At 49.3% G+C, this 26,483-nt stretch overlaps 1 protein-coding gene across 4 annotated transcripts in view; it reads right to left on the bottom strand.

Moving 5' to 3' along the window:
* Positions 1–26,483, bottom strand: part of Traf3ip1 (TRAF3 interacting protein 1) — a 43,980-nt gene that overhangs the window by 6,366 nt on the left and 11,131 nt on the right. Inside the window, exons 6-15 of one of the 4 annotated variants that reach the window (XM_015988886.3) lie at positions 24,626–24,697; positions 21,940–22,015; positions 19,352–19,453; positions 17,992–18,087; positions 10,448–10,468; positions 9,117–9,201; positions 8,627–8,710; positions 7,740–7,863; positions 7,518–7,554; positions 5,550–5,626 (exon numbers count right to left, since the gene is read on the bottom strand). In XM_015988886.3, coding sequence (XP_015844372.1) covers positions 5,550–5,626; positions 7,518–7,554; positions 7,740–7,863; positions 8,627–8,710; positions 9,117–9,201; positions 10,448–10,468; positions 17,992–18,087; positions 19,352–19,453; positions 21,940–22,015; positions 24,626–24,697 — 774 coding nt within the window. The remainder of the gene's footprint in view (positions 1–5,549; positions 5,627–7,517; positions 7,555–7,739; positions 7,864–8,626; positions 8,711–9,116; positions 9,202–10,447; positions 10,469–17,991; positions 18,088–19,351; positions 19,454–21,939; positions 22,016–24,625; positions 24,698–26,483) is intronic. The other 3 variants (XM_076549595.1, XM_006995454.4, XM_042259854.2) reach the window with 3 other exon arrangements.

Genomic DNA, 26,483 nt, shown 5'->3' with positions numbered 1-26,483 from the left:
CTACCACGCCCTGCCTTTAATGTGTCTCTGTGACAGTCACCCACATTTCCTTGACAGCTGCTACATTTTTCTTTTAGGAGGACAATAAATACAAGCAGGCTGCAGGTGACACACACCCAGTCCCCACTGGACACCAACAGGACCTGATTCACAGGGGCAGGAGGTGAGAAAGCAAAATCAGAGGCTTTAAACCAACCCAGAGAGCAAAACCCACAAAAAAGAATGTTCCATCTTATCAGGACGGAAAACACAGGGCCCTGACATCTGACAGAGCAACCCAAAATGAAGAGGAGCTAGAAGGCAGCCCGTAAGAAAGGACTGCGGACCGTGAGGGAGACAGTCAAATGCTTTCGAAGAAGCCCTGCGACTGTCCAAACCTCGGCACAGTGCCTTCACCCAGCAGCTTTAGAAAGCGGTGACTTCTAGAGTGGAGGGGACACTGTAAAACTGAATCTCTGTTTTTCAAAAATTTCTCATGAACTTAAAGTAAGGAGAAAATGCCAGCGGGAGCTAGTAATACTAGTGTATAACCTCTTGAGAAGTAAGCATGTGACTGGGAAAATAAAGCATTTAATACCATAAATAAATACAATAATAGAGTAAATATGATCCGTGTATTTATTCTATAACATGTTGTTCAAGTCCATTAGCACAGCAAGAAATCTCTTTTTTTCCAATGAACTTCAAAGACAGCCTGGAGGGAAGCCCAGATTAGAAATCTGTATTTCCTTAGCATCAAAAAAAAAAAAAAAATGTCCCCTCCAAAGAGAAGTGCCACCAGGACAAACAGCACACCTGATTCCTGCATCTGGGCCAGAACCACTTACTTGAACACTTGAAGGGGAGGGAGGAGGGGGAACGAGAGTCTGCTGGCAGGAGACGGCACCGTGATGGAGCCTAGTGAGATGTACATTTGCCTCTGAAACCTTCAAGGTGCCTAGAACCCTGCACCCAAGAAGGACAGAGAGTAGACACACTTTTGCATGCATTGTGAAATGTTGATTTAAAAAAAAAAACAACTCACAAATTAGCTACCAAGAAAGACTCATCAACTCCTAAGAAGTGACTGCTATAGTACAAATTGTTGATAGAGAATTTCTAGAAACTTTTGCTTGAAAAGTAAGAAACAGCCACCTGGAAACCCACACCTCAGGGAAAAAATCATACCTAGTACATAGATATTAGAAGTAAGAGAGCTTTTAATAAGCAACATCAGTTTGACATTGAAAGAGTTCAAAGGGTCAGGACAGGGCTGGGAAGAGGATTTAGTCAGTTGGTAAAGTGTTCACTGCATGAACCTGAGGTTCTGAGTTCAATCCCCAGCACCCCGGGCGGCACAGGCCCGTACGACTAGTGCTGGGGAGGTGGAGACAGGAGGAGGGCTCCTGGGACTTGCTGGCAACCCGGTCTAGCAGAGTCAGTGAGTTCCAGGTTCAGTGAGAGACTCTGTCTCAAAAACTAAGGTGGAGAGCAGCTGAGAACACCCCATGTTGACCTTTGGCCTCCACGTCCCCCACCCACCAAACACACACACACACACACACACACATTTATTCTTCATTCAAAGGCATCTACACTCTTATCTGTTTACCTTGTAAAGTGTATTGATCTGATTCTGTGTATGTGATGAACATGCATATGTGTGTCCAGGGGCACATGCCTGTGCACACTCGGAGGCCAGAGGAAGGTGTCAGACGGCAAGCCCCGGTGATCCTCCTGTCTCCACCTCCTGCAGTGGCAGGGCTACAAGTCTGTGTGGGATTCAAACTCCAGTCCTCAGGTTTGCACAGCAAGGCCTTTTCACCACTGAGCCGTCGTCCAGCCCTTAGTTTACTAACTAACTAACTAACTAACTAGAGTTGCTATATGATCACTAGAAAAACTAAATGTGTTACTGACAGAGCAGCAGAGGATTTGCCAAACTGCAGCTGGAGACTGCAGGGTCCGGGCGTGTGCAAATCCCATCATGGAGGATGAAGCCAGCCCAGCTAAGCAGAGGAGACCTGCAACTATGGACAGATAGCCCTACTTCAGAACAGCCTGGAAAACACAGACGAAATAAACAGCTCCCGTCACGAAGGAGACAGCTGGAGAACCCATTTCTCATCCCCCTTTGTGCAAAGCTTCCTGTCATACATGGGAGACCACCTCAGCCTGGCTAGGCAGCTCCCCACCCCACCTACACCTGCCAAGACTTCGGTCTAAGAACTGTGCCCAAGCTCTCACTGAGGGTGATGGAATATGACTGCAGTTAGTTAAACGGACACGGGCCAAACCACTCTACTCTACGGTGTTCTCTGTGACAGCTATAAACAATGTGAGTGACAACCCAACTTCCAGTAAGTATGCTAAACATGGAGGGCATGCCTTCTCCTTCATCTTTTCTTGCATGCTGGAATGCAGGCTGGGGGCTCGAGATGGGACAGCCATCTTATCCCATAAGGCGCCTGAAGTTAGGCTCGTAGAAGAGTTAAGCAGGGGCATCTAGGCCATTGCCAGCTGGAAATTTAGCCTCCAGACTTTGACATATCAAATAAAAATCTCCTGGCCTCACTGAAGTTATAGTTATTTCAAAATTAAGAAGAAATGTAAAAATGCTTGCAACTATTAAAGAAATTGACTCAGTAAATAACAAAGTTTTGAGAGAATAAAAAAGATGAAAAGATTGAAATTTCAAAAAACAGCAAGAAAAGGGACTAGCAAGGGACACAGTGGCGACCTGGACAGATCATGACGAGAGGTAAACATGGGCAGAGCAGCAACAGGAGGCGGGGGCCTTGAGAAGGACATGGAGGCCAAGGGGGGCCAGGCCGCGGCCTGGCATGGAATCACAGCGCTGAAGGGGGTAGGCAGCAAGGAGAAGAGGGAAGCCCTCCCAGGGGCTCTGCTGAAAGAGGCGGTGACGTCACCTGACAAATGTACCCTCAGCACCTTCAGAAACTCACAAGTCCACAGAGATGCTCACAGCAAAGAGAAGAGTGCAGAGCCAGGCACAGTGGTACAGGTTTGAAGCTAGCCTGGTCTACACAGCAAGTTCTAGCCAGCTAGGGTCACAGAGCGAGACAGTGTCTCCAAACAAACAGACAGGCGATAACACAACGACACAAGAGCAAAAACAGGCACAAACACAACGACACAAGAGCAAAGACACACTGGCAGAGTACGGCTTGCATGTGGACGGCTATCAAGTACTACAAAGTGCATGAAGCAGACGTATAAACACAAACCTTTTTTTCTTTTCTTTTCTGGCATGCTAAGGACGAAGCCCAGACCCGACAACATGTTAAGCAAGTGCTTTACCACTGAACCACATCCCAGCCCTGGAATGTGTAAAATACAATGTTGAGACTGTAAAGCAAGCTGTGGAGAGATACAGAGTATGGTACATTTATACGCCATTTTTCAATGGAGAGTTATTACTCATTGCTTAGAAAGCACATCTGAAACATGCACCAGCACACAGGAGAATGAGAAGCACTGAATTCAGGCAGAGACCTATGTCTGAGGACTGAGAGTGTGGGCCGCTGACGGCACCAGGGTGCTCCAACTGCATCTGTGGTGCTGTATCTCTTCAGTCGGGTACAGGGACAGACAGACATAACAACACACAAATACCAACATCAACAGAATGAGTGAGTACAAGTGAACAGAGGCAGGCAAGGGCAGTGATTCCGGCAGAGGCTGAGGCAGGAGAATCATTAGTTTAAGGCCAGTCTGAGTTACAAAGCAAGACCCTGTCTAAATGAACAAACGAATGAACGAGACTAATACAATTTGAATCTAAATTACCAGACCTTTGTTCAGTGTTTGTTTGTTTGTTTGTTTGTTTGTTTGTTTAAGACAAGGTCTCACTGTGTAGCCCTGGCTGGCCTGGAACTCACTCTGTGGACCAAACTGGCCTTAAACTCACAGAGATCCACCTGCCTCTGCCTCCTGAGTGCTGGGGCTAAATGCATGTGACTCACACCTGGTAAGATTACCAGACTTTCCATGGAACCAGATGAAGGTAACCTCACTGCCAGGGCTGCATGACCCAGCCCCAAGACTCAGTAGTGGCAGAGACAACGTGGAGAATGGGGGAGGGGGAGGAGAGCAGCTGGAATGACCTTGCCAGACAGAAAACACAATGCTTAAAGCAAGGAGGAACACATGGTGCCCAGAAGCACACCCAAGTGTGCAGGATGGCTGCCACTAGCTGGCTCGGAGCAGGCCAGGGAACCGGATCTCCACACACAGCACTAAGTCTGGACTGACCAGATGCCCAAGGGTGAAGCAGATGGCTTCAGGCACGACAAAGAATAATGTGACAACCTTACAGAAGGTAGAACTGATATACGACACAGCATGCTCAGTGTGGAAAAGAGCTTACGTCTGTACCGCAACAGAGGATTTTTTAAAACAATTTTAAAAAATGAAAAATAGAACTTCTTTAGAATGAAAGAACAAAGAAAGGTAACAAACTACAAAAATATTTACAGAAGGAGACACAGACTTGATCCCAAGATGTATATCAAGCACGCAATATAGACAGACATTATATATAATATATACATTATATCTGGGAAAGCACAATACGAAAAGTCATCAAAGGGGAAGGGGGATGATGGGAGGCAGCCACACCAGCCAGTTCAAAACTCCAAAGCTCTCGAGAAGGAAAGGCTTCCATAAACCATATTGGTTCCTCTCCACTGCTGTGACAGAACACTGTGATCAGACTTCTGCAAGGAAGGGTAACTGATCTGCACTCAAAGGTCCAGGGTTTGAGTCCACAATGGCGTTGTGAAGGCAGGGCAGCGGGAGGAGGAGCTGAGAGCTCACACTTTAACCATCAAGCAGAAAGAGCAGACTAGCAGTCATCTAAGTCTTGAAACTATCAAAGCCTGCCTCCAATGACACATTCCCTCCAACAAGGCCACGCCTCCTCAACCTCCCCAAACAGTGCCATCAACCGAGGACCAAGTGTTCAAATGTCAGAGCCGCCAGGGGACATTCTCATTCAAACCACCACAGCCACCAAGACTCATTCAAGGTATTTTAGTGTTCCATCCTCTTACTAATGTGACTCTGGGGGAGCTTTCACTTGTTTGCCTCTGGCCTTGCTGGAGGCTGAGGGCAGACAGATCTATATCATAACAGTTTTAAAAAAGGAAAACCACATCAGGAAGGAAGCTTCTAGGACACACGCACACAGAATTCACAGTAAGAACCAGGCCTGAAAACCCCAGCTCTTAATCTGCAATGACCCAGGGTCAGGGGTCAGCCTGTCCAGTCCACTCTTCACAGTTGCCAGGGAGGATGGGCAGGCCAGGCCGGAAGGGACGCCATGGAGTGGTGGCTCAGCAGCTTCCCAGCAGCTCCCCATGCACAACAGGCTGGGCAGTCGGGAGCAGCCGCCCCCCCTCCCCTGCCCCCCACAGCCCCCCACCTTCTTATACTTCAGCTGGGAGGGGAATGGCCTTCAAGCACATGAACAAGATGATGGGTTTAAATCTACTGAACCTGTAACATCGAAAGGCTTTCCAAGTGCCCGTGGCAGACCTGCTCCTCACCTTCTCACCAGGCTTGGAAGACTGCTGCAATTTCTCATAATCCTTCTTCGTCTCCAAGATCTTTTTCACAAGCCCACCTGTTAAAAATTAGGAGTTTTCAGTTAAAGCTCATTCCCCAAGAAGTTACTTATTTTTCTTAGACCTCATTGGGAAGATGGGCAAAACGCTGAATTCTCATCCTTCCTCTTCCCATATCAAAACACCTTGCGATCCTGTGCTAAGACAGAACACAGCGCCCCCTGCTGCTGGCTAGTCACAAAGTGTCACAGAAAAGAGTTTTAGAAATAAACAGATTTTTTTCTTCTTCCTCAAGTTAAGAAGAAATGTGGATTAACACCCCAAAATGTAACCACCTACTGAAAACAGAGCGATTAGGATGGTTTCTCGGTGCTGATGCTACTTTTAGATTAGGCAGGAATACTAAAGTTCTTTAGAAATCTCTACGGTGTAAATAGCTTAGGAAAAATCATTTTCTTAAAAATACTGTTTTCCAGTGCTATGTAGGCTGCTGGGGTAGCAGCATCAACCGTGGAACTGAGCTGCAAACCCCGTGAACCACAATAATGACCAGTGAGGCACAGGACACCCACGGCGCAAGCATGGCTCAAGTGTATGAGGTAACCAGTTACTTTCTGGTTGGATTTAAGACTTATTCACCAGAAAGAAACTCAAACACCGTACTGTAAATCTGGCCAAGACCGGGTGGCTGGAGTCCTGGAGCTCACCAGCCCCAGAAGAGAATTTCTCCTGTTCTGCTAAATGGACATAGTATCAACTTGCTCTCTGAATTTGTATCTCTCTACCCACAATTAGTGTAGCCCTCAGACCTCATAAGAGAAGTTTCTTTGTGCAGTGGGTGGTGGTTAATGTACAAACTCATAACCAATCAAAATATGTTTCATGAAATTCTCAAAGAATTAATAAAATATACTTAAAAGTGGTTTTGGTTTTTTTTGTTTTGTTTGCCAGGCAGTGGTGGTGCATGCCTTTAATCCCAGCACTTGGGAGGCAGAGGCAGATGAATTTCTGTAAGTTCGAGATTAACCTGATCTACAAAGCGAGTTCCCAGACAATCAGGACTGTTACACAGAGAAACCTTGTCTTAAAAAAACAAAAGAAAAAGTGTTTTTTACCCAGTGAGGTTGAACAGATGAGTTATGACACAGCCACGTGGTATAAAACACACCTCTCTGAAGAGAGGCCAAAACCATTCCTCTGTGCTGGAATGAAAGCCAGCAGACCACACACACACACACACACACACACACACACACACACACACACACACACACACTTTTAAATGGAAATATTACTGATATTTTCACCTGCACCTACAGGCGAGGGAGAGTATAGGGAGAAAGAACAAGGTCTAAAGTCTTACACCTCAGTGCTGGGTGGTGTGGTGTACACTTAGAATCTCAGCATTCATGAGGCAGAGGCAGGAGGATGGTCAAAAGTGGTCCCCACAGCAAGTTCTAGGCCAGCCAGAGCCACACAATGGGACCTTGCCTCAAACAAACAAAAAACGAAACAAAACAAAAACAACAAACTTCCACCTCTTAATGCATTTAGCTGTGTACATTTAACCTTAAAGCCATAGGAATATTTTATGTGAATGAAAAAATGAAACTGAGTTGGGTGTGGTAGCACATGCTTCTAATTTCAGCATTTAGGAGGCTGAGGCAGGAGGATGGAGAGTTCCAGGCAGCCTAAACTACATAGAAACCTCTAGTCTCAAGGAAATTTATGTGTGTATGTGTGTATACAGGCATTAATGTCTTGGGCAGACAAAACAGGATGCCATCGTGACCAGAGCCCATACTGATCTCAGGTCCTGTGGTTCCCTACAGGTCCACATGGTGGCAGCAACAGTGACCCTCCTAGACACAGCTGGGCACAGGAGGGCCACTTGCATCTCTGAGAGCACTCATGGAGAACCCATGGACACATGGACTCAAGTACACTCACCATGCTTCTCCTCATCCTCCAGGTCCCCTGCTGGTACCTGAGCAGAAAAGAAGAAAGATCAGGCACGCTGAATTTCAAAGTCATTAGACAAACAAACAAATAATAAATATAAACAAAGAAACTAAAGAAATTAGACAGCTTACTGGAACTAGGGGGAAACAGTTTTTACACACATGAAAAGCCGACCATCTTCACGGAGAACAGCCCCTCTGGTGAACTAACCATTTCAATCTCTGACATTTCTGTGAGCTGAGGGGCAGCTTCCACCACAAACTGCTCATCATCCTCGTTGTCAGAATTCTGTGAGTCGATGATCACATTGGAGACAGTTTTACCACTTCCTGACCTGAGCAAGCAGAGAGTCACTTACATTAGAAGTGGCCCACTAGCCACCAGTGTCATCAGCCCCACACATCTGGAAACATCTCAGTCATCTGAAAGAAGTCGGACTGCCATTGCCCTAGACAGGTGGAGGGAAATCTCAGGGAACAGTGGGGACAGAGAACAGCACCTTTCACTACCCAAAGCCCCCATGCTGTCCAGAGCTATAGGCCACCTCAGCCCGCTACCCCAGCCTTGCTGGTCCTTCTGCTCCACAAAGGCTCTTGAGACCTCCCTCTTCCGACACTGGCTCTAAGACAGACCACGGATGGTTCATGTGGCCGGCCGTACAGGCCACACTGACCCAGAACCTCGCCTCTTCACAGGACAGCTCCTCTAGGCCCAGCCACCACATCCACTACCTCTTCAGTAGGTTCAGCTTTGGGGCACCCTTTTGTTTCTAACTTTTGTGCAATTAAGCCTTCAACTGTTCCTTTTTATGCTTTCAAAGTCTTCTATCTAGAGGTCAGTGAAACACAACCCAATACTGGCCTATGCATTCTGAGGTATCATGAACGTGAACACATATTTTTCCCTCTCACCGGTATGGAATGTATGCTGTTTTGTGGGTTAAGACCTAACCCCATCTTTCTTCAAAAGCAAGTTTTCTCAGCACTACCTACTACACCCCCACCCAGTCTTTCAGCACAAGCCCAAGACCCCCGCACCCCACAGCCCACACACTAGAGAACACGGTTCTCCAGAACCTCCCGGCCAGGTAGCCTCACCTGTCTCCTGCCAGGGTCTCAGTGCTCTCCTGTCGTTTGACCCTGGGAGGTGCTGGGCGTGCACTCCCTGGCCGAGGTATTCTTCTGAGGAAGCATTGGAAGGAAAAAACAGCACATGACACACACACACATTTCAAAGTGGACAAAATAAAAACCTAGGTCATTAGCACTCATCCCACGCCACTGTCAGCCTGACAGTCAGACACACTCTGCGGAGGAATCTGAACACTCATTAACACAGCACAGCTGCCACTCACCAGAACATGACAGACCTCTGCCATGACTAGAGACTTCCCCAAACTGCTACAATGCTCCAAACATGGCCATGTAATCAGGCACAAGAAAACTGTACAAGCAGCTTCCGCTTAGTGTGTACAGATGATAGCTACGGCATCACACAAGCATCAAATGGGCAGCGGGAGCTATGGCACGAAGCAGCCCAGCTCCTCCTTGGAGTGGCCACACTCCCAAGCACTGGGGAAGGACTCACCTGAGAGTGGAGGAAAGCTCACTGGGGGCTTCTGTATTCTCTGACACCTCGGGCTTATCTTGGCCAGTAGGTCCAGCTTCTCCTTCTAAACAGGTGACAATCCAATCAGCAATTCAAAAAGAATTCAATAGTAACAAACATAAATTTACTCGAATATAAATGCCAACTAATTGAAATATAAATATTTGAAAAGGCATCAATCAAATGATTGAAAATGTCAATGAACTCTTTTCATCCATCACTGGTGAAGTTGAAACAGAAGAGGCCTGACATCTAAATGTGGACGTCTGGGGACATGAACACATTCAAGTTCTGTTAATGCAAACTGACGGACTGATCCAGGAATAAAGTTCAAGGGATGGCTGGATCCAGTCAGCAACTTAACACAAATGAACTGACTAAGGAAAGCCACGGCACACCCAGACAGACAGGAGTGTCAATCGCCAGCAAATCCAGTCCACTCACACGCTGGACTCCTCACGCTGCCATCTAATTAGGCACACAGTGTTACAGTGACAGACATCGAAGTCACATTCACACATGTGGGCCCTACAAGTGTGAGGGGCTCAGTTGTAAACAGTCACCAAGTGCCTCTCACTCTGTTACAGTGGTCTGCATTTCTGAGTGATCTACAGTGGGGCTATGGTCTCTTCATGGTCAGGAAATAATTTTGTTTGTGCTTATGAGACAAAGTCTTCCTACGCAGCCTGAAGGGCCTGGATCTCTCTCTATAGACTAGGGTGGCCTTAAACTCATAGAGGTCTACCTGCTCTGCACCCTGAGTGCTGCGATTAAAAGTATGCAGGACCACCTGACTAAAACAGTTTTTTCATTTTAATAAAAAGATTAAGTCCACAAGTTACAAGTCCAAACTACTAAGACAGTAGAATTTATTCTACTATTTAAAATAAGGGAAATTTATACTTTAGAAAACAGTAAAAATATATTAGAATTTGAACATTAGAAATAAACGTTATACTCTGGAAAGAACCCTGAAATGTGGCCTTTTCAAGATTAAAACACATTGAACATGCAGAGGCAGGCAGATCTCTGTGAGTTTGAGGCCAGTCTGGTCTACAGAGCAAGTTCCAGGACAGCCAGGGGCTACACAGTGGAACCCTGTCTTGAGAAAAAAACAAAACAAAACAAAATACCACATAAACATGTATAACCCACACACAAGACTGAAACTTAAACTACAGCAAATTAACACACATTCAAATGGTCTATTTTCTTAGTATTTCACTGGCACATTTTTTAAGCCCAGAAGGAGGGCCCATGTTGACATCCGCACACGCATGACCGTACCCCACACTCAGAGCCGCTCTCACCTGCGTCACTGGGGGAGTCGCCTAGAAAAGAAGAGCATCAGAAAATTAGCCTCCATGTCAGGGGCGCACAGCACAGTGACTCACTGAGCAGCCAGAGAAAATACACCTCCAACAACTGAGACCTGCTAGACAGGGCTCCTCTGGGGGTTTGTTTCTCCAGCATGTTACCACCGGTCTGCTATGGTCAACCAGATCCATAAGACTGCATATTAAAACGAGACTGTGGCCGGGCGGTGGTGGCGGCGCACGCCTTTCATCCCAGCACTCAGGAGGCAGAGGCAGGCAGGTCTCGGTGAGTTCAGGGCCAGCCTGGTCTACAGAGCGAGTTCCAGGCCAGCCAGGGCTACACAGAGAAACCCTGTTTGGAACCACCCCCCCACCCCACCCCCCGCCACCAAAAAAAGGAAAAAAAGAAAAGAAAAGAAAAACCAAGGGAGAAAAAGAAAGACTGAGCTAAGTGAAGCAATTACTGAAGTCACAAAGCCACGAGAAGCAAGCTGGTGTGACATCGGGGCCAGCAGGACCGGCACGCGCAGCCCACCATGATGAACTAAAGATGAACTAAAGAACTAACTCCTCCAGCTTCCTGCAGCCTAGACTGCGCCTTCACCCTGGTCCTTGCTCTTCACATGCTGTACTCGGGGCACAAACACAGCCCATTCAGTGAAGAGCACCACAGGGTGGACTCCAAGCTGTGGGCTGGAGGGTGTCAGAGCTGGCCAAGCATCCATGAATCCCTGGGTTCCAACCCCAGGACCACCAGACAACAAAACTGAAGGCCCAGAATCCTTGCATCACACTGAGGGACACCTTTACATAGGCCACCAGGATGAGGGCTGGGCACCTTGGCTGGGGAGAGCAACACACCGTCACATATGCCCATCTCCACACAAGCCTTGTCCTCAAGGCACAAGCATCAGAGTACCACATGTGGGCACAGGGGCCATGGCCCCCGGGATCTGACTCACACAGGACATCTCATGAGTGCTACAGCAGAGTTCCTAGACAAAGTAATCTGAGGGAGGAAGAGTTCCTGCGGCCAAAACAGGGGGATGATCTAGGATCCTTTCTCTGTGGCCCCAGGAGACTTCAATGTCACAGCACAGAGTGGGCAGTGGGCAGGGACTAGACAGTAAGGACTCCAGATAGAAGGACAGTACGAAAGAGCAGCGGGGACCCAGGCAACAGGCAACAGGCCTGAGGGACGCCACTGAATCCAGAAACAGCCACGTGGACACCCTCGGGTCCGTGTGCCCAGGCCTGGCCTCTCCTGCGGGCTGTGCTGGGCTCTGCTCCTCTCTGCTCTGCTCGTCAAGCCTAAATTAACACGGAGCTGCTTTGGCCATCCACCATAACCTATGTCACCACTACCATAAATATCACCAGCTTCCACTGCTCCAGCCTCCCTGACATGGCCACGTGAGGTCTGGAAGGACCTGGCTGGGCCCTCTCCTTGCCCACGCCCACGTCTTGCTTTTCATGCTTCTGCTACACCATGCCAGCCACCTCAACTTTTCCCGGCTGGGAGCTTCACTGGGGCACCCTCCTGTCGGGAAGGCTGGTAGACTCGCCTGCTTCCCAGGTCACCCCCAGTCCCTCTCCCCACCCTCCTTCCACCATCTCCTGTGCGATGGCTTTTCTCCACCTTGCGGCCTCGGCCCCTGTACCAATGCCAGGGCAGGCGGCCCTGCCGCCCACTCTCCCATGCATCCCCTGCCCTCGTCCTGACACAGTCGCTCTCAGACAAGTCTTCTGTATTTAAACTAGCTCATCACCATCATCCCTCACCTGGCTGCACCCACCAGGCCAGACCCAGCACATGCCCAGCCTGCTGGAGGCTCCCAGGCTTTGGGAACAGACTGAGGGGTCCTCTGCCAGTCCTTTGAAAGGTAGGAAAAAGCTGAAGACAAAGGCATCTGGAGCCTGGAGGCCCCAGACAGAGGGCCAGGCAGCAGCCCCATCTTTGGCTGTCTAAAGTCCTCTCAACAGAAGTGGCCTGCAGGGCTCTGACCAGTGGACCCGGAACTTGTTTCAGAGATCACTCATGACCCCCTGGTGTCACAAATGTCACTGCTTCACACAGGCCCAAGAGTGCCTTGCCTTGTTTTACGTGGGGACCCCCTCGCCTCATCAGGGTATACTCAGGTCTGGCTGACCCTGGGAGGACACTGGCGCCTGGCAGCTGGCGTGCTCTACGCTGCTTCGTCTCCTCCCACCAGGAGGTATGAGGGGGTCATCCTTACCTTTCTGTTTTACTGCTGACTCTGGCTCAGCGCTCTCCCGCCACAGACTAGCTGAGTTATCATCTAAAATACTAGTTCAGTTAGCATTGGCTTCTCGGATCCTGACATAAAGAGTTCACAGCTGGGCACGAGACTGCGCCATGAAAGGTCTGTGATAGCTAATGGCCTGCCCAGCACTTACATGTCTGTTTTCCCACACTGCCACAGGATAAGGACGACAAAGGCAGCTTTTGAGAGCATGCAGCTCTGGGACAGACACAGGAGGAGAGGACCAGACGTGAGCCTGGCCCGGATCTCAGGACAGCTGGGATCAGGGAACTTCCCAGTCAAGCAGACTAGCCCTACCTCCCCATCCTAGAACCACTTATACCAGCTCCTACCGGCCAGGCCTGAGAGCCAAGCTTCACACAATTAGCAATCAGGAAGAAAGAGAAAGGGGATGTATACTTCTGGTATACATCCCTCAACACATTGACGAGTCCCAAAAACTGTCTGCTGATACTAATGTTCAAGTCTTAAAAATGGGAAAAAGTTCATCATGTGGGGTAAATACTTTCCATACTGAAAAGCAAAGGGGCAAGAGAGAGGCTCACAGAGAGGCTGTGCACAGCGGCGGCGGGCCCAACTCTGACACATCAACTCAAGGGCCCTGGAAAACAGTCTGCCTCCTGACACCCAACTGTGTGACTTCTTCAACCCATTCAAAGAGAGGGGCCGCACCACCAGCTGCCACTGACTACCAAACGACCGCTCCAGTTAGGAAGAACTACATAAAGTAGTGGTGTGGGGCTCTATAAGGAAACTTTTCTTCAATTGATAAAAAGAAAAAGAAAAAGAAAAAAGAAAAAACTGGCCCAATAGCCCGAATGAAGTGACTAAGTACTGCAAATGTCATAGAGCAGCCAAGAATGAGCACGAAATTCTACGATCGAAGAGCAGGCAAGCTCAGCAGCTGCGGACTGCCAACCCCGGAGCCACCAAGTCCAAGCTGTCTCACTGTCCGTGTGAGTACCAAGCACCTCTGTTCTACAAACCCAACATCACGGTGAAAAGTGCAGACGCCACTGTGTGTCTGTGGGAAGCCCACAGCATGATGCTATGTTCTGTCTGTCCATCTGCCTTTATTAGTTTATTGACTTGGGGGTGGGGGGCAACCCCGGCCTGGCTTGGCAAGTACTAGACCAGCTTCCTACCACTGAGCTACACCTCTCAGCTCAGACCCTTCGTATAATTTTACTCTCCCCAAGCTCTACTGGTGTGTTTTTGTCAGGGTTTGTTTGTTTGCTTTTAGGTTTTTTGGAGCAAGGTTATCTAGTTTTGTTTTTTTTTTTTTTGATTTTTCGAGACAGGGTTTCTCTGTGTAGCTTTGCGCCTTTCCTGGAACTCACTTGGTAGCCCAGGCTGGCCTCAAACTCACAGAGATCCACCTGGCTCTGCCTCCCGAGTGCTGGGATTAAAGGCGTGCGCCACCACCGCCCGGCCTAGTTTTGTTTTTAAGACATAGTTTGATGTAGCCCATGTCGCCCCTGAACTCAGATGCAGCCAAGGCTGGCCTTGAACTCCAGATCCTCCTGCCTCCCTCACCAAGTGATGGGATTACAAGCATTCACCATTGTGCTCAGCTTCCACTGGTCTTCTTTATATTTTTCATTTTATTTATTATTTGGGTGAGAGGATGTGATCCATGGGTGTGGGCAAGCACATGGACGTCAGTAACAACCGTATGGCGTCAGTTCTTTCCCCCGGTCCTGAAGACTAACCTCCGGTCAGGCTTGCACGGCTAACAGGTCAACCACCGAGTCACATTCTCTGGTATTCTTAAGCAGTCTGACTAGTTTGTGCTGTGTTCATGGTTTGCCCAGATGTAGGCCAGCAATGCAGGGCTGCTGTTAAATCTGACTGCATAACCACGTTTTCAAACAGTGGAAAATAACTTTAAAAAAATTAGAACACAGCTTGGATTTTATTTATTTATTTATTTATTTATTTATTTATTTATCTATCTATCTATCTATCTATTTATTTATTTACTTACGTATTGGTTTTTCAAGACAGGGTTTTTCCGTGTAGCTTTGTGCCTTTCCTAGAACTCACTCCATAGCCCAGGCTGGTCTCAACAGCTTGGATTTTAAATAATTATCAGAAATAATTCTGCCAGTGCTGTTATGTCAGAGATTGTCTATTTTGTTGCATTGAATTTGGGGGCTGCACTCTGAAGTGTTTACAGAAAATTATCAAGATGTTTTTATCGTACGTGGTAATCATTCCTAAAAATCCATAGCTAAGGCAAAGCAAGCATAAAGAATTTAAACTTCACAGGACACCTAGACCCTGGGTGAGCTGCACTGCTGTACGCTGCTGCATTTTTGATAATAGCAATAAAACAAAATGAGTGAGGTAAAGTGAGCAAAATAAACGATGGCTTAATGCACCAGAAAAGGCAGGAAGTATCCACCTAGAGAGACCAGCACACATGGTGCGAGCTGACATTACACCAGCATGCAGGACACAGGTGCTCATGGGTGGAGGGACACGGGTAGACTCCTGGTGAGTTCATCAACACACCTGAAAAAGCGAAATGGAGCCGGGCGGTGGTGGCGCACGCCTTTAATCCCAGCACTCGGGAGGCAGAGCCAGGTGGATCTCTGTGAGTTCGAGGCCAGCCTGAGCTACCAAGTGAGCCTCAGGAAAGCTGTAAAGCTACGCAGAGAAACCCTGTCTCAAAAAATCAAAAAAAAAAAAAGCGAAATGGTAACCAAACCCATACACTCTCTTCTGGCAACCCACAATAGAACCTGCCATGTGTAAGGGCTGGCCAGCCAGCAGATGGCTGCTTTCTTTGAAAACACAGGCCAGGCATGATGGCGCATCTGCCATCCCAGCTCCTGCAGGCAGAGGCAGAAGGATCTTGAGTCCCCAGCCAGCCTGGGCTACATAGTGAGACTCTGGCAGATGGGTTGGGGCACTCCCAAGCCAGGGCTCTGCTCCTGACCACTGTTACCTAAACCCACAGTATCAGCTCTACCATCCAGGAGCAGCACAGGAGCCACACCCTGACCGCCCCACTAGGGGGCAGTATGGGAGCAACATTCTCACCCTACCAGGCGGCATCAGGTTTCACTCTAAGCTACTAAACACTCAACAGTACAGTTTGCACTTCTTAAGGCCTGAACTTATGCTTTCACACCTGTAGATAAGATTTATAAACTGTTCAATATAAGCCTAAGAATGGTTTCAATTTATTTGAAATCAATAGTCCCCCTGAGCTGTGATTTTAAATAGATTCCAGCTCGCTTCTCTCAGAGCAGCTCTCTCCATACCCGCATGCCATGAAGAACACAAAGGCTAAGACCGTGCTCAGGGAACCACCTGAGAGCTTGCTCCAGGCCAGGAGGGGCAAGCAGAAGAGGTGGGAGTCATCCACTGGTCTTGGATGAGGAGTCACAGCTGATCAGGCAAAGACTGCCTCCCAGCTCTCACCACCACCTCTACAGACAGGCAAAGCTCTTGCCCAAATAAAACGTGTCATCACAAGATGGGGTTGAAGGGTGGCATGCCCACAGTGTCAGCAAGAACCGTGACTGCCCAGTTCAGAACCTGTATCTGACCAACCAAGACTGACAGCCTGGAGAAGCCACGTACAGAGCTTGACTTGAAACAAGGCAGCCACAGACGGCTTTCCCATTGCATCTCCTCACTAACAAGGGAACAGAGCGGTCCAAACATCCCTCTTAGAGGCCTGAGTTTCAGAGGGACCCCATGCACAGATGCACCTGCCATCGTTCCAGGTGTATTTTCAGAATTTTACTGTTTGCTGCCCACAAGCCAGGGAGGGTGGCATGCTCCCCTAATCCCAGCACTGGGGAAGTGGAGCCAGGCAAATCCCAGGAGTCTGCTGGCCAACCAGTCTAAAAGAATTGAAGACTCTGTTTCAAAAAACAAGAGAGAAAGGGGCTGGAGAGCAGTTAAGAGCACTGGCTGCTTTTCAGAAGTCCCAGGTTCGATTCCCAGCACCCACATGGCAGCTCACAACTGTCTGTAACTCCAGTTCCAGGGGATCCGACATCCCTCACACAGATACACGTGCCGGCAAACCACCAATACACATATAAATATAAATCAATCAATCAAACAAGGGAAAAAGCAAGAGGAGAAACTCAATGTGGACCTCTGCCCTCCACATCCACACACGTGCACATACACAGACAATACACACAAAAAAGAAAAACAAACTATACAAAATCTGGTAGATACAAGGCAGGTTTAAGCTCCAGGAAACTAGAGTGCCTGGAGTGAGGGTGACCCTGTACACTTCTTTTCCTTCCCAGCTTTAACTGCAATGACTGTGGCCATGTGCCACGGACATGTTCTTTAAGGCCTTAAAGAATTGATACACTTACAGTGTGATATGAGCAAATGCGTGTCTGTGTGAGCCACAGCACACAAGTGGAGGTCAGAGGATGACCTGTGGGAGTCAGTTCTCTCCTTCTAGCATGTGGGTTCCAGGGATCAAACTCAGGCTGCCAGGACTGGCCGAAGGCCTCTTTACCTGATGAGCAATCTCACTGACCCACTTTTTAAAGCCTTAATGGTAAAAAATTCTGAATGAAACAAAGTAGAGCCACATCCACATTCTCTTATTCAACTTCAGTATCAAGATGAGCAAGAGCAGGGCGGTAGTGGTGCACACCTTTAGTCCTAGCACTCAGGAGGTAGAGGTAGATAGATGAGTTCAAGGCCAGCATGGACTACAGAGGGAATTCTAAAGTAAAAAAAAAATTTAAAAAATGAGCAAAATGTCTTGACTTACACCTTACATGTTAGTACATATATCGTACCTGTCAAACACATGTAATAGCATGTATATGTAATATATAGAAAGGCATGTAGATAGATGTGGCACACACCTGTAATCTCACCATCTGAGATGTTAAGGCAGGAAGGTCACTGTGAGTTGGAGACCAGCTTGGGCTACAGAATGAGATGCTGTCTCAAAAGAAGAAAAAAATGGAGGGGCGGGGCTTGAAGATTTACTTCAAGCCAACTTAATAAAATTATCACATAACTTAGCAAGTCAAGCTGGACGGTAAGTCATATCTGATCCTCAGTACACAGGGGAAAAATATGATGAGCAGTAAAGTGCTTAGAATAAAAAAATCCACAGCTCCACTGACACGTCAATATTTTGTATCAAAATCGTGAAGAATTTAACTGAAGGACAGTTTCTCTTACAGCAACACTGACCCGCAACTATTTCACATCAACACTGAGGAGTCAAACTGAAGGGCGCATTTCTCTTACCTATTTCTGGAGCTGTCGTTTCCTGATCTGGTTCGTCATTTAGTCCCGACACTATGGAGTCTAAAATCTTAGCTGAAATATTATCCTCTTTCCTTCCTGACATAAAACAGTTAACAGCAGATTAAAACACTGCAGGAGTTCTGTATTTCGGCTGCTTTAGTTAGTTTATAGCGCCTACGACCACGGTCACCACAGACTGCGTGTCCAGTCAGTGCTCAACTCTCAGCTGCCCCAGGACACCCCTCAGAAGACCGGGCAAGACGTCCTCTCTGCTCTCCACCACGTCCTTTCTTTGACATCCAGGACACCCTCTCCAACTTTTCCTCTGAGCCATCTTCCGATCTGACTCTTGGTGGGCTCATGAGCATCTACAGGCCACACTGTGCTGTCACTACAGACTAAGAGCACTCATCTGCCGCATCCTGTTTCCAGGACTGTCCCTCAGCACGGCCTAAATGACTACTCGCTGTCTGTGCATACACATATGCTCCAGACATCTCAAACCTCATTGTCCCCGAGTTCGGGACACTGTCACCTAACCCACCAAGCGGCACCTCTGCCCCAAGTCTCTCAGGTGGGTCTTTCCTTTGAGTCCTTTCTTTTCTAACTAGTGGCTTCCAATCCATCATCTGTACTGCCAAATCCCTGTCTCTCGCCTGCTCCCATTATGGCTCTGGGGCTGAGCTGCCATTATTTCTCATCTTCACACACACCATCTATCTCTCAATGGTACAAACTCTCAATGTCTTCCAGACTCTACTCCCACCCTCCAGAGCCAGATCTCATCTCTACCCTGTGTAAGATCCACCAAAGCCTTCTGCACACTGCCAGCTGATCTGGGCCTTCTCCAACCACTGTCCCTCTCTCCACTCTAGCCTACGGCTGAGCTTCCGCCACGCATGCGTCAAGCCTGCAGCAGCTCTCAGTGTCTCCTCAGGGCCTGCTACAGGTCCTCTGTCTCCCGGGCAGCTCTGAGCTGATGCCCCTGCTCGCTGAGGCTCTTCCTGCCGGAGTCCCTCGTTCCTACTTCTCTCAGGCTTATTTTCCTCCACTTACACAGGTTTGCACTCCAGCAGTCTCTCTATACTGTGGATTCTGCCCAGGAAAGAAAGGAAGGTTCAAACGGGCACCTTCAGTCCATGGCAGCTCACTGCGGCAGCTTGGGCAGAGCCCACAGTCCTTCCCCATCTACTGCAGCCTAGGGACACACTCCAGAGATGAGGCCTGATGTCATATAGGAGCAAGCACTGCGTGGCCACCCTCCGTGGTCAGACATCACCCAGAAGCAAAGGACCAGACACTGCCTAGTTCCACTCACAGACACTCACCCCCAGCCTCACTGCTGCTCCAGTGATCTTACCAAGCTGCTTCACGCTATGGTCCTTCTTAGCTTTACGGTAGGAAGCATTATGTTCTTTGTCAAGGGAAAGGCTACTTTCACTGGCTCTAGAGTCCCTTCTTCCTGACATGAAATTGCACAATGGAAAGAAGTGTTAAACTTACAAACGCTGCAGTTACCCAAGCACAGGAACCCAGGTGAATCTAGCAAGTTCTGAATATATATATAAAATGAGCTGTTTCTGAGTAAGTAAACGTGTCATACTCCCATACGTCTCTTACATGCTATGGTGAATCCAGAAGAGCCTTAAGAGTCTATTCATGCCTGAATCCCTTGTTCTTTGTAGTGGATACAAGGCTCACCCTGTGAACCAAACACCCAAGCCCTGTGTCCTGGGCACCTCTGAGTCAGGACATTTGCTCAAATGATGACCCACCAGGAACGGCAGCATGTCTGGTGGGGTGCAGCCCTGCTGAGGGAAGGGCCTCTGGTGAATCAGGGCCTGGCTAGTGAGGCTGGGAAGACAGAAGTCCACCAAGCTGCTGCCAGCTCAGTGAGGCTCACAGTCAGTTCTTGAAAGTCCCTGATGCTAAATTCTCTTGAGGATCACAGAAGAGAGGAGACACAGAGAAGGGAGACGAAGAGGGAAAGAGAGACAGTGTCACAAAAGACAGTGTCACTAAGCATCTACAAACTAACAAGTATTAGATAAGAGGGTGTGATAATGCACCCCTGTAATACGAGCTCTAGGAGGCTGAGGCAGCCTGCCGGACTAAGTGTGTTTGAGGCTGGCTATATAGTAAGACCCTGTCTCAAAACCACCGAGAAAAAGCGGGGTGAGGAGGAAAACAGGACTCCCCAAAGTAAGATTAAAACAACACAAGGTATCAACCATCACCTCAACTAAGACACCCCAGCACACCACATGCACAGCCAAGACTTTCCAAATTATGAAAAACACAGTTAACATGAGTCATAAAAACCTGACAAGTTAGTCTATTTACTTCCTGGCATTAGGGTAAGTATAAATGATAAAGTGATTTAAATCCATTTATCTGGAAGAAGAAAACAAAATAAAATACCTCAGGCATGGTGGTGCACACCTTTAATCCTAGCATTCAGGAGGCAGAGACAGAGGCAGAGGAATCTCTGAGTTCAAGGCCAGCCAGGGCTATATAGTCAGACTTTATCTCAAAAAAAAATTTTTTTTTTAATCTGTAAAGATAAACAATTCAAAACAGCACAATTTAAACAAAACTTCTTTAAAAAGAACTGTGAGAAAGCAGGTAGTAACAGAAGACATGGCCCAGAGACCAGGGAAGGGCAGCTAACCAGGATGTCATCCTAAACAATTCAGAGCATCGGCTTACACCATGAATTACAATAAGGAATTTATTTAAAAGACTAGATAACAAAAATGTCTGATAAAATCAATCTTCATTTCTCAAATCTCTAAACACATCACCAAAAACTACAAGTGGCAAATACTAAGGCCTCAGGCAAGTCAGAAGCCAAATCAAGTGAAAAAGAACCAAGGAACCAGAAGAGAACATTTCAACACTGCAGGCATCCTACCAAGGAGTTCGTGAAATGAACACCCCACAGGACTCCACAGGAGTCAGGCCAGTCGAACAGGTGCATCGGAGCAACCAAAACCTACCAACACGGGGAAAATGCCGTCTCACTAGGAATGACATGCCCACGTTTACCTGTACCATCAGGGAAGCTTTGAGGAACTGGGAAGGGATGGGATGAGGTGTCCATGGAGCCCTGTGGCTAATCACCCTTGCCCTTATGCCAACAACCGTTCCTGTGGGCATCTCCCACAGATGGCACACACAGAAGGCTTTTTGACATAAAATGTCACCATGGCACCACAAGCTAGGCAAGGAGTCAATATTGAATGAAAAACCCCAACTACCGTACTCCTGTCTATGACGTCACAGGTCAGGAAGAGGGAGATTCTCCCAAAACCACTACTGCTCAGCAAAGCTACTTCGTACGTCAGTGAAGTTAGTAAGCCTCCAACACTACTGGCTATTCCAGGATCCCCACGCTCTCCTGTCCTGTCTGCTGCTCTGCTGAGCAAATCCCAGGTCTGTGAGCTCAGTTCTCAACATGACTCATTCTTTAAGTGCAGCAGCATCTGCCTGTGGGCTCTCTGTGTCTGATTTGCAACGGGTTCACCTCTTTCTACTACAGCAGAACCAATGAGACTGAGGTGTCGGACAAGCAATTCTGACAGGAAGTTCAGTGCACCCTTTAGATTTCAACAGGCTCTCCTGCCCTGGGTGGGGCGAGCTTGCACACACATGCACTTGCCCCTCTGTGAGTGTGTGCAGAAGCCAGTCTCTAGTTTCAGAGGCTGCCCGCCCCCCAGGTGTGCCCGTGCTGTGCTCCCCCAGGTGTGCCCGTGCTGTGCTCCCCCAGGTGTGCCCGTGCTGTGCTCCCCCAGGTGTGCCCGTGCTGTGCTCCCCCAGGTGTGCCCGTGCTGTGCTCCCCCAGGTGTGCCCGTGCTGTGCTCCCCGAGGCCCCTCCTTCTACACTCTGGTCGGACATAAAGAGCAGCCTCCACCTCAGTCAGCTACGTGCCCAGGCAGCTTCGTTACCTTCCAGTGAATTCTTCGATCGCCGTTTTGATGTTTTTGATGACAAGGACCTGGATGCTCCCACAGAAGCCTCAGCCTTAAAGAAGAGAAGAGAGAACACTCAGCACACTGCACATCAATTCTATCAGAACTTACTTTCCATGCTCTGCTGGAAGAGGATGAACAGGAGACATCCTTTGGCGTGAGGGACCATACCAGCCCCATGTGACGACAGCCTCAATCCTGAGGTGAGAAGTGGAGGCCATCACATCTCCCTGCCTTACATTTAGATCTGTCTGTGCTACTTACTGGAAGAAGCACAGTGAGGTGTGCCCATGAGGAGCCTACCTCTGTTGCTAACATAGTCTTAGGCTGAAGGACAAGACACTTGTCAAACTGTGCTGTGCAGCAGATGATCTCCTCAGTGACTCAACAACTCAGGGTGTAGCATTTGCACAAACTAAGATGCCATGGTGTTAATTAGCAATATAGCTTTACAGGGCCACCATCTTAGATGAAGCCCATCCTGGATCAAGAGACATGGTACATGACTGCACTCAGTTACTGAAATGGATTTGTACCAAACTCTGTATGTACAAACTTCCAGCATGGCTTAAAAACAACCATCACCAAAAGGAGTCAGAGAGAACACAGTACAGCCCTCTCCTTCTCTTCTTCCCTCCCTCCCTCCTCCTCTCAAACCTTCACCCCTCCTCCTTCCTCTTTCTCTCTACCTTCTCCTTCCCCAACCTCCATCAATCACCCCCCCACCCCACCCCTTGCCTGGCACAGTCCCACACTCCCATGCCCAAACAGTCCCATGGCCTCCCCAGCCCTGCTCCTGCCGCCTGCATCTCCTGGTTCTGAATACTTCGAGATGAATTATGGAAGTTGGCTTCAACTCTTCAATGGCCCTCAATACTTAGGATGAATCCAGCCTCCCCAAGACGGCCTACAAAAGGATGATGCCATGATTGTACATCAGCTACAGGAAACACATTGTAGAGTCCAAAATTCACCAGACAGAGCTTAGACGGCTTCCTCTACCTGGCTATCCCTGGAAGCCACCTCCACCATCTCCCCGAAATGATCTACACATTCCGTGTCATGCAAAGATGTGCATAAACCTGGAAGTGCCACAGACCAGCATCCCACCTGTCCAGCAGGTGATAAACAAGGTACACCACAGCTTTCACGACAGAATCGCCATGAGACAGCACAGTTTAAGCACAGCATCCTCTCCTTCCATGCTAGCAGACCCAAGAGGATAGAGCACTCACAGCTTCAAGGCAAGTCTAAACCGACACCTTAAAACGGTTCTTCAGGGGCTGGGAAGATGACTCCGTGGACTCCGTGGGTAAAAGTGCTGGCTGCAATGATCCTTCAGCTCAACGTGCCAACTTGACAGATCTACAACCACCTGGGAAATGGGCTTCTGGGCATGTCTGTGGGATCACCTTGGGAAGACACCCCCACCCCATTGCTGGTGGCACCAGTCACTGGCTAGAAACTATGATCAGTTCCCTCAAGCTCCTGTGGCTACTTCTTGCCTGCTATGATAGACTGTGAGTCAGATTAACCCTTTCTCCCTTAAGTTGCTTTTGTAAGGGGATTTTCATCACAGCAACAGAAAAAGTAACTAAAGCACCACGCAAGCATAAGGACCTGAGTTTGGAACTCCAGAATCCACATAAAAGCTGGATGCATAGCACAAGTATATACAATCCCTCTGTTTCTACAGGGATGGGAAGTGAAGACAGAGAATGCCAGGAAACGTGGCTCAGTTAGTCTGGGGTATAAAAACAACAAAGACCCTGTCTCAAAAAAGGTGGACAAGAGGACTGATACCAAGGGTGTCCTCCAATCTGCACACACATCATGGGAGACAAATGGCTGCACACACACACACACACACACACACACACACACACACACACACCCCATACCACACCACACACTATACTGGCTTCTATTGTCAACTTGCCACAGACTAGAGAGACAAGAGAAAAGGAAACCACGATTTAAGAACTGCCCCCATTAAAAGCCAAGTGTAATGGTGCAAATCTTTAATCCCAGCACTCAGGAAGCAAAGACAGGCTGGTCTCTGAATCTGAAGTCAGCCTGGTCTACAGAGCAAGTTCCAGGACAGCCAGGGCTACACAGAGAAACCTGTCTTAAAAAAGAAAAGAAAGAAAAAGGAAAGAAGAAAGAGAGAGAGAGAGAGAGAGAGAGAGGGAGGGAGGGAGGGAGGGAGGGAGGGAGGGAGGGAGGGAGGGAGGAAGGAAAGAAAGAAAGAAAGAAAGAAAGAAAGAAAGAAAGAAAGAAAGAAAGAAAGAAAGAAAGAAAGAAAGAAAGAAAGAAAGAAAGAAAGAAAGGAGTTGCCTCCATCAGATGGTCTGGGAGCATGTCTGTGGGGCACTTTCGGGATTGCTGACTGATGTGTGCAGTAGCATCCCTGGCAGGTGGGCCCAGACTATAGAAAACCAGCTGAGGAAGAAAGAGCTGGGAGCAAGCCAGTAAGCAGTGGTCCTTTATGGACCTGCTTCAGTTCTGCCTTCAGCTCCCTTTGATGACAGACTGTGATGTGGCAAATAACCCTTTACCTCCCCCAGGTTGGTTTCGGTCAGTGTTTTATTATGGCAACAGAAAAGCAAACACAGACAGACAGAAAGGAAGAAAGGAAGAAAGCCTGTTTTTTAAACATTACCTCCATCTCTGCTTTGGCATCTTTGAAAGATCCATCTGACAACTTTTTAGACATCTCCCCTGAGCTTGCTGACTAGAAGAAGAAGAAGAAGAAGAAAGATTGTTAAAATCTGTAGCATTAACAACGTAAAGAAAACCCCCGAGACACAGGACGTGACACCGAGGAACAAACGAGACTTCTCACACGGGAGCACACTGCCACTCCAGATCTGAGAGCCGTGGTATTCTGCCTACAAGTCCCAAGAGTCTCCCAAGAAAACTGAGGGGACCTGGAGACACCCTCTGGTACGCAGGATAGCCAGGATCCAGAAGTGAGGGTGGTGTGGCTGTGAACCCACTCCTGAATTCTGGGCGTCTCCTGACAGTGCAGTGACTGCAGAGCAGAAGGACACTTCACACAGAAGGGAAGACACTCAAGGCTGTCAGGAGCCATGAGGACTGTACATACCATCTCAGTCCATAAACCAGCTCTCTGAAGGGTCTGGACAAAAGCAGACAGACTGGCATCACTGAGAGCATGGTGAAAGTATGGAGGAGGATGGGATTACTGGTAATTGCTGAGTTCAGGTCAGCCTCAACCCTCACAGCCACAGCTTCTAGCCTCAGAGAGGCAATGAGAAGGTGGCCAAGCCCCAGCAAGGCTGAGCCAGCAGCTAGGCTCTAATGCCACCCTGGAGCCCTGCTGACTGCCCTTACCACGGCACTGACTGCACCCACCCTGACTGCCCTTACCACGGCACTGACTGCACCCACCCTGACTGCCCTTACCACGGCACAGACTGCACCCAACCTGACTGCCCTTAACACGGCACTGGCTGCACCCACCCCCCGACTGCACCCACCCCCTGACTGCACCCACCCCCTGACTGCACCCACCCCCTGACTGCACCCACCCCCTGACTGCACCCACCCTCTGACTGCACCCACCCCCCTGACTGCACCCACCCCCCGACTGCACCCACCCCCCGACTGCACCCACCCTCCGACTGCACCCACCCCCCGACTGCACCCACTCCCCGACTGCACCCACCCTCTGACTGCACCCACCCCCCGACTGCACCCACCCCCCACTGCACCCACCACCTGACTGACTGCACCCACCCCCCGACTGCACCCACCCCCTGACTGACTGCACCCACCCCCCGACTGCACCCACCCCCCGACTGCACCCACCCCCTGACTGACTGCACCCACCCCCCGACTGCACCCACCCCCCTGACTGCACCCACCCCCCGACTGCACCCACCCCCCTGACTGCACCCACCCTATGACTGCACCCACCCCCCGACTGCACCCACCCCGACTGACTGCACCCACCCTCTGACTGCACCCACCCTCTGACTGCACCCACCCCCTGACTGCACCCACCCCCCGACTGCACCCACCCCCGACTACACCCACCCCCTGACTGCACCCACCCCGACTGACTGCACCCACCCCCCGACTGCACCCACCCCCCGACTGCACCCACCCCCCGACTGCACCCACCCCCCGACTGCACCCACCCCCCGACTGCACCCACCCCCCGACTGCACCCACCCCCCGACTGTACCCACCCCCGACTACACCCACCCCCGACTGCACCCACCCCCTGACTGACTGCACCCACCCCCTGACTGCACCCACCCCGACTGACTGCACCCACCCCGACTGACTGCACCCACCCCGACTGACTGCACCCACCCCCCGACTGCACCCACCCCCCGACTGCACCCACCCCCTGACTGACTGCACCCACCCCCTGACTGCACCCACCCCCCGACTGCACCCACCCCGACTGCACCCACCCCCCGACTGCACCCACTCCCCGACTGCACCCACCCCCTGACTGACTGCACCCACCCCCTGACTGCACCCAC

The sequence above is a fragment of the Peromyscus maniculatus genome, chromosome 13 (genome assembly GCF_049852395.1).
Source record: "Peromyscus maniculatus bairdii isolate BWxNUB_F1_BW_parent chromosome 13, HU_Pman_BW_mat_3.1, whole genome shotgun sequence".
Lineage (NCBI taxonomy): Eukaryota > Metazoa > Chordata > Mammalia > Rodentia > Cricetidae > Peromyscus > Peromyscus maniculatus.
This window is presented reverse-complemented; position numbering and strand designations above follow the sequence as displayed.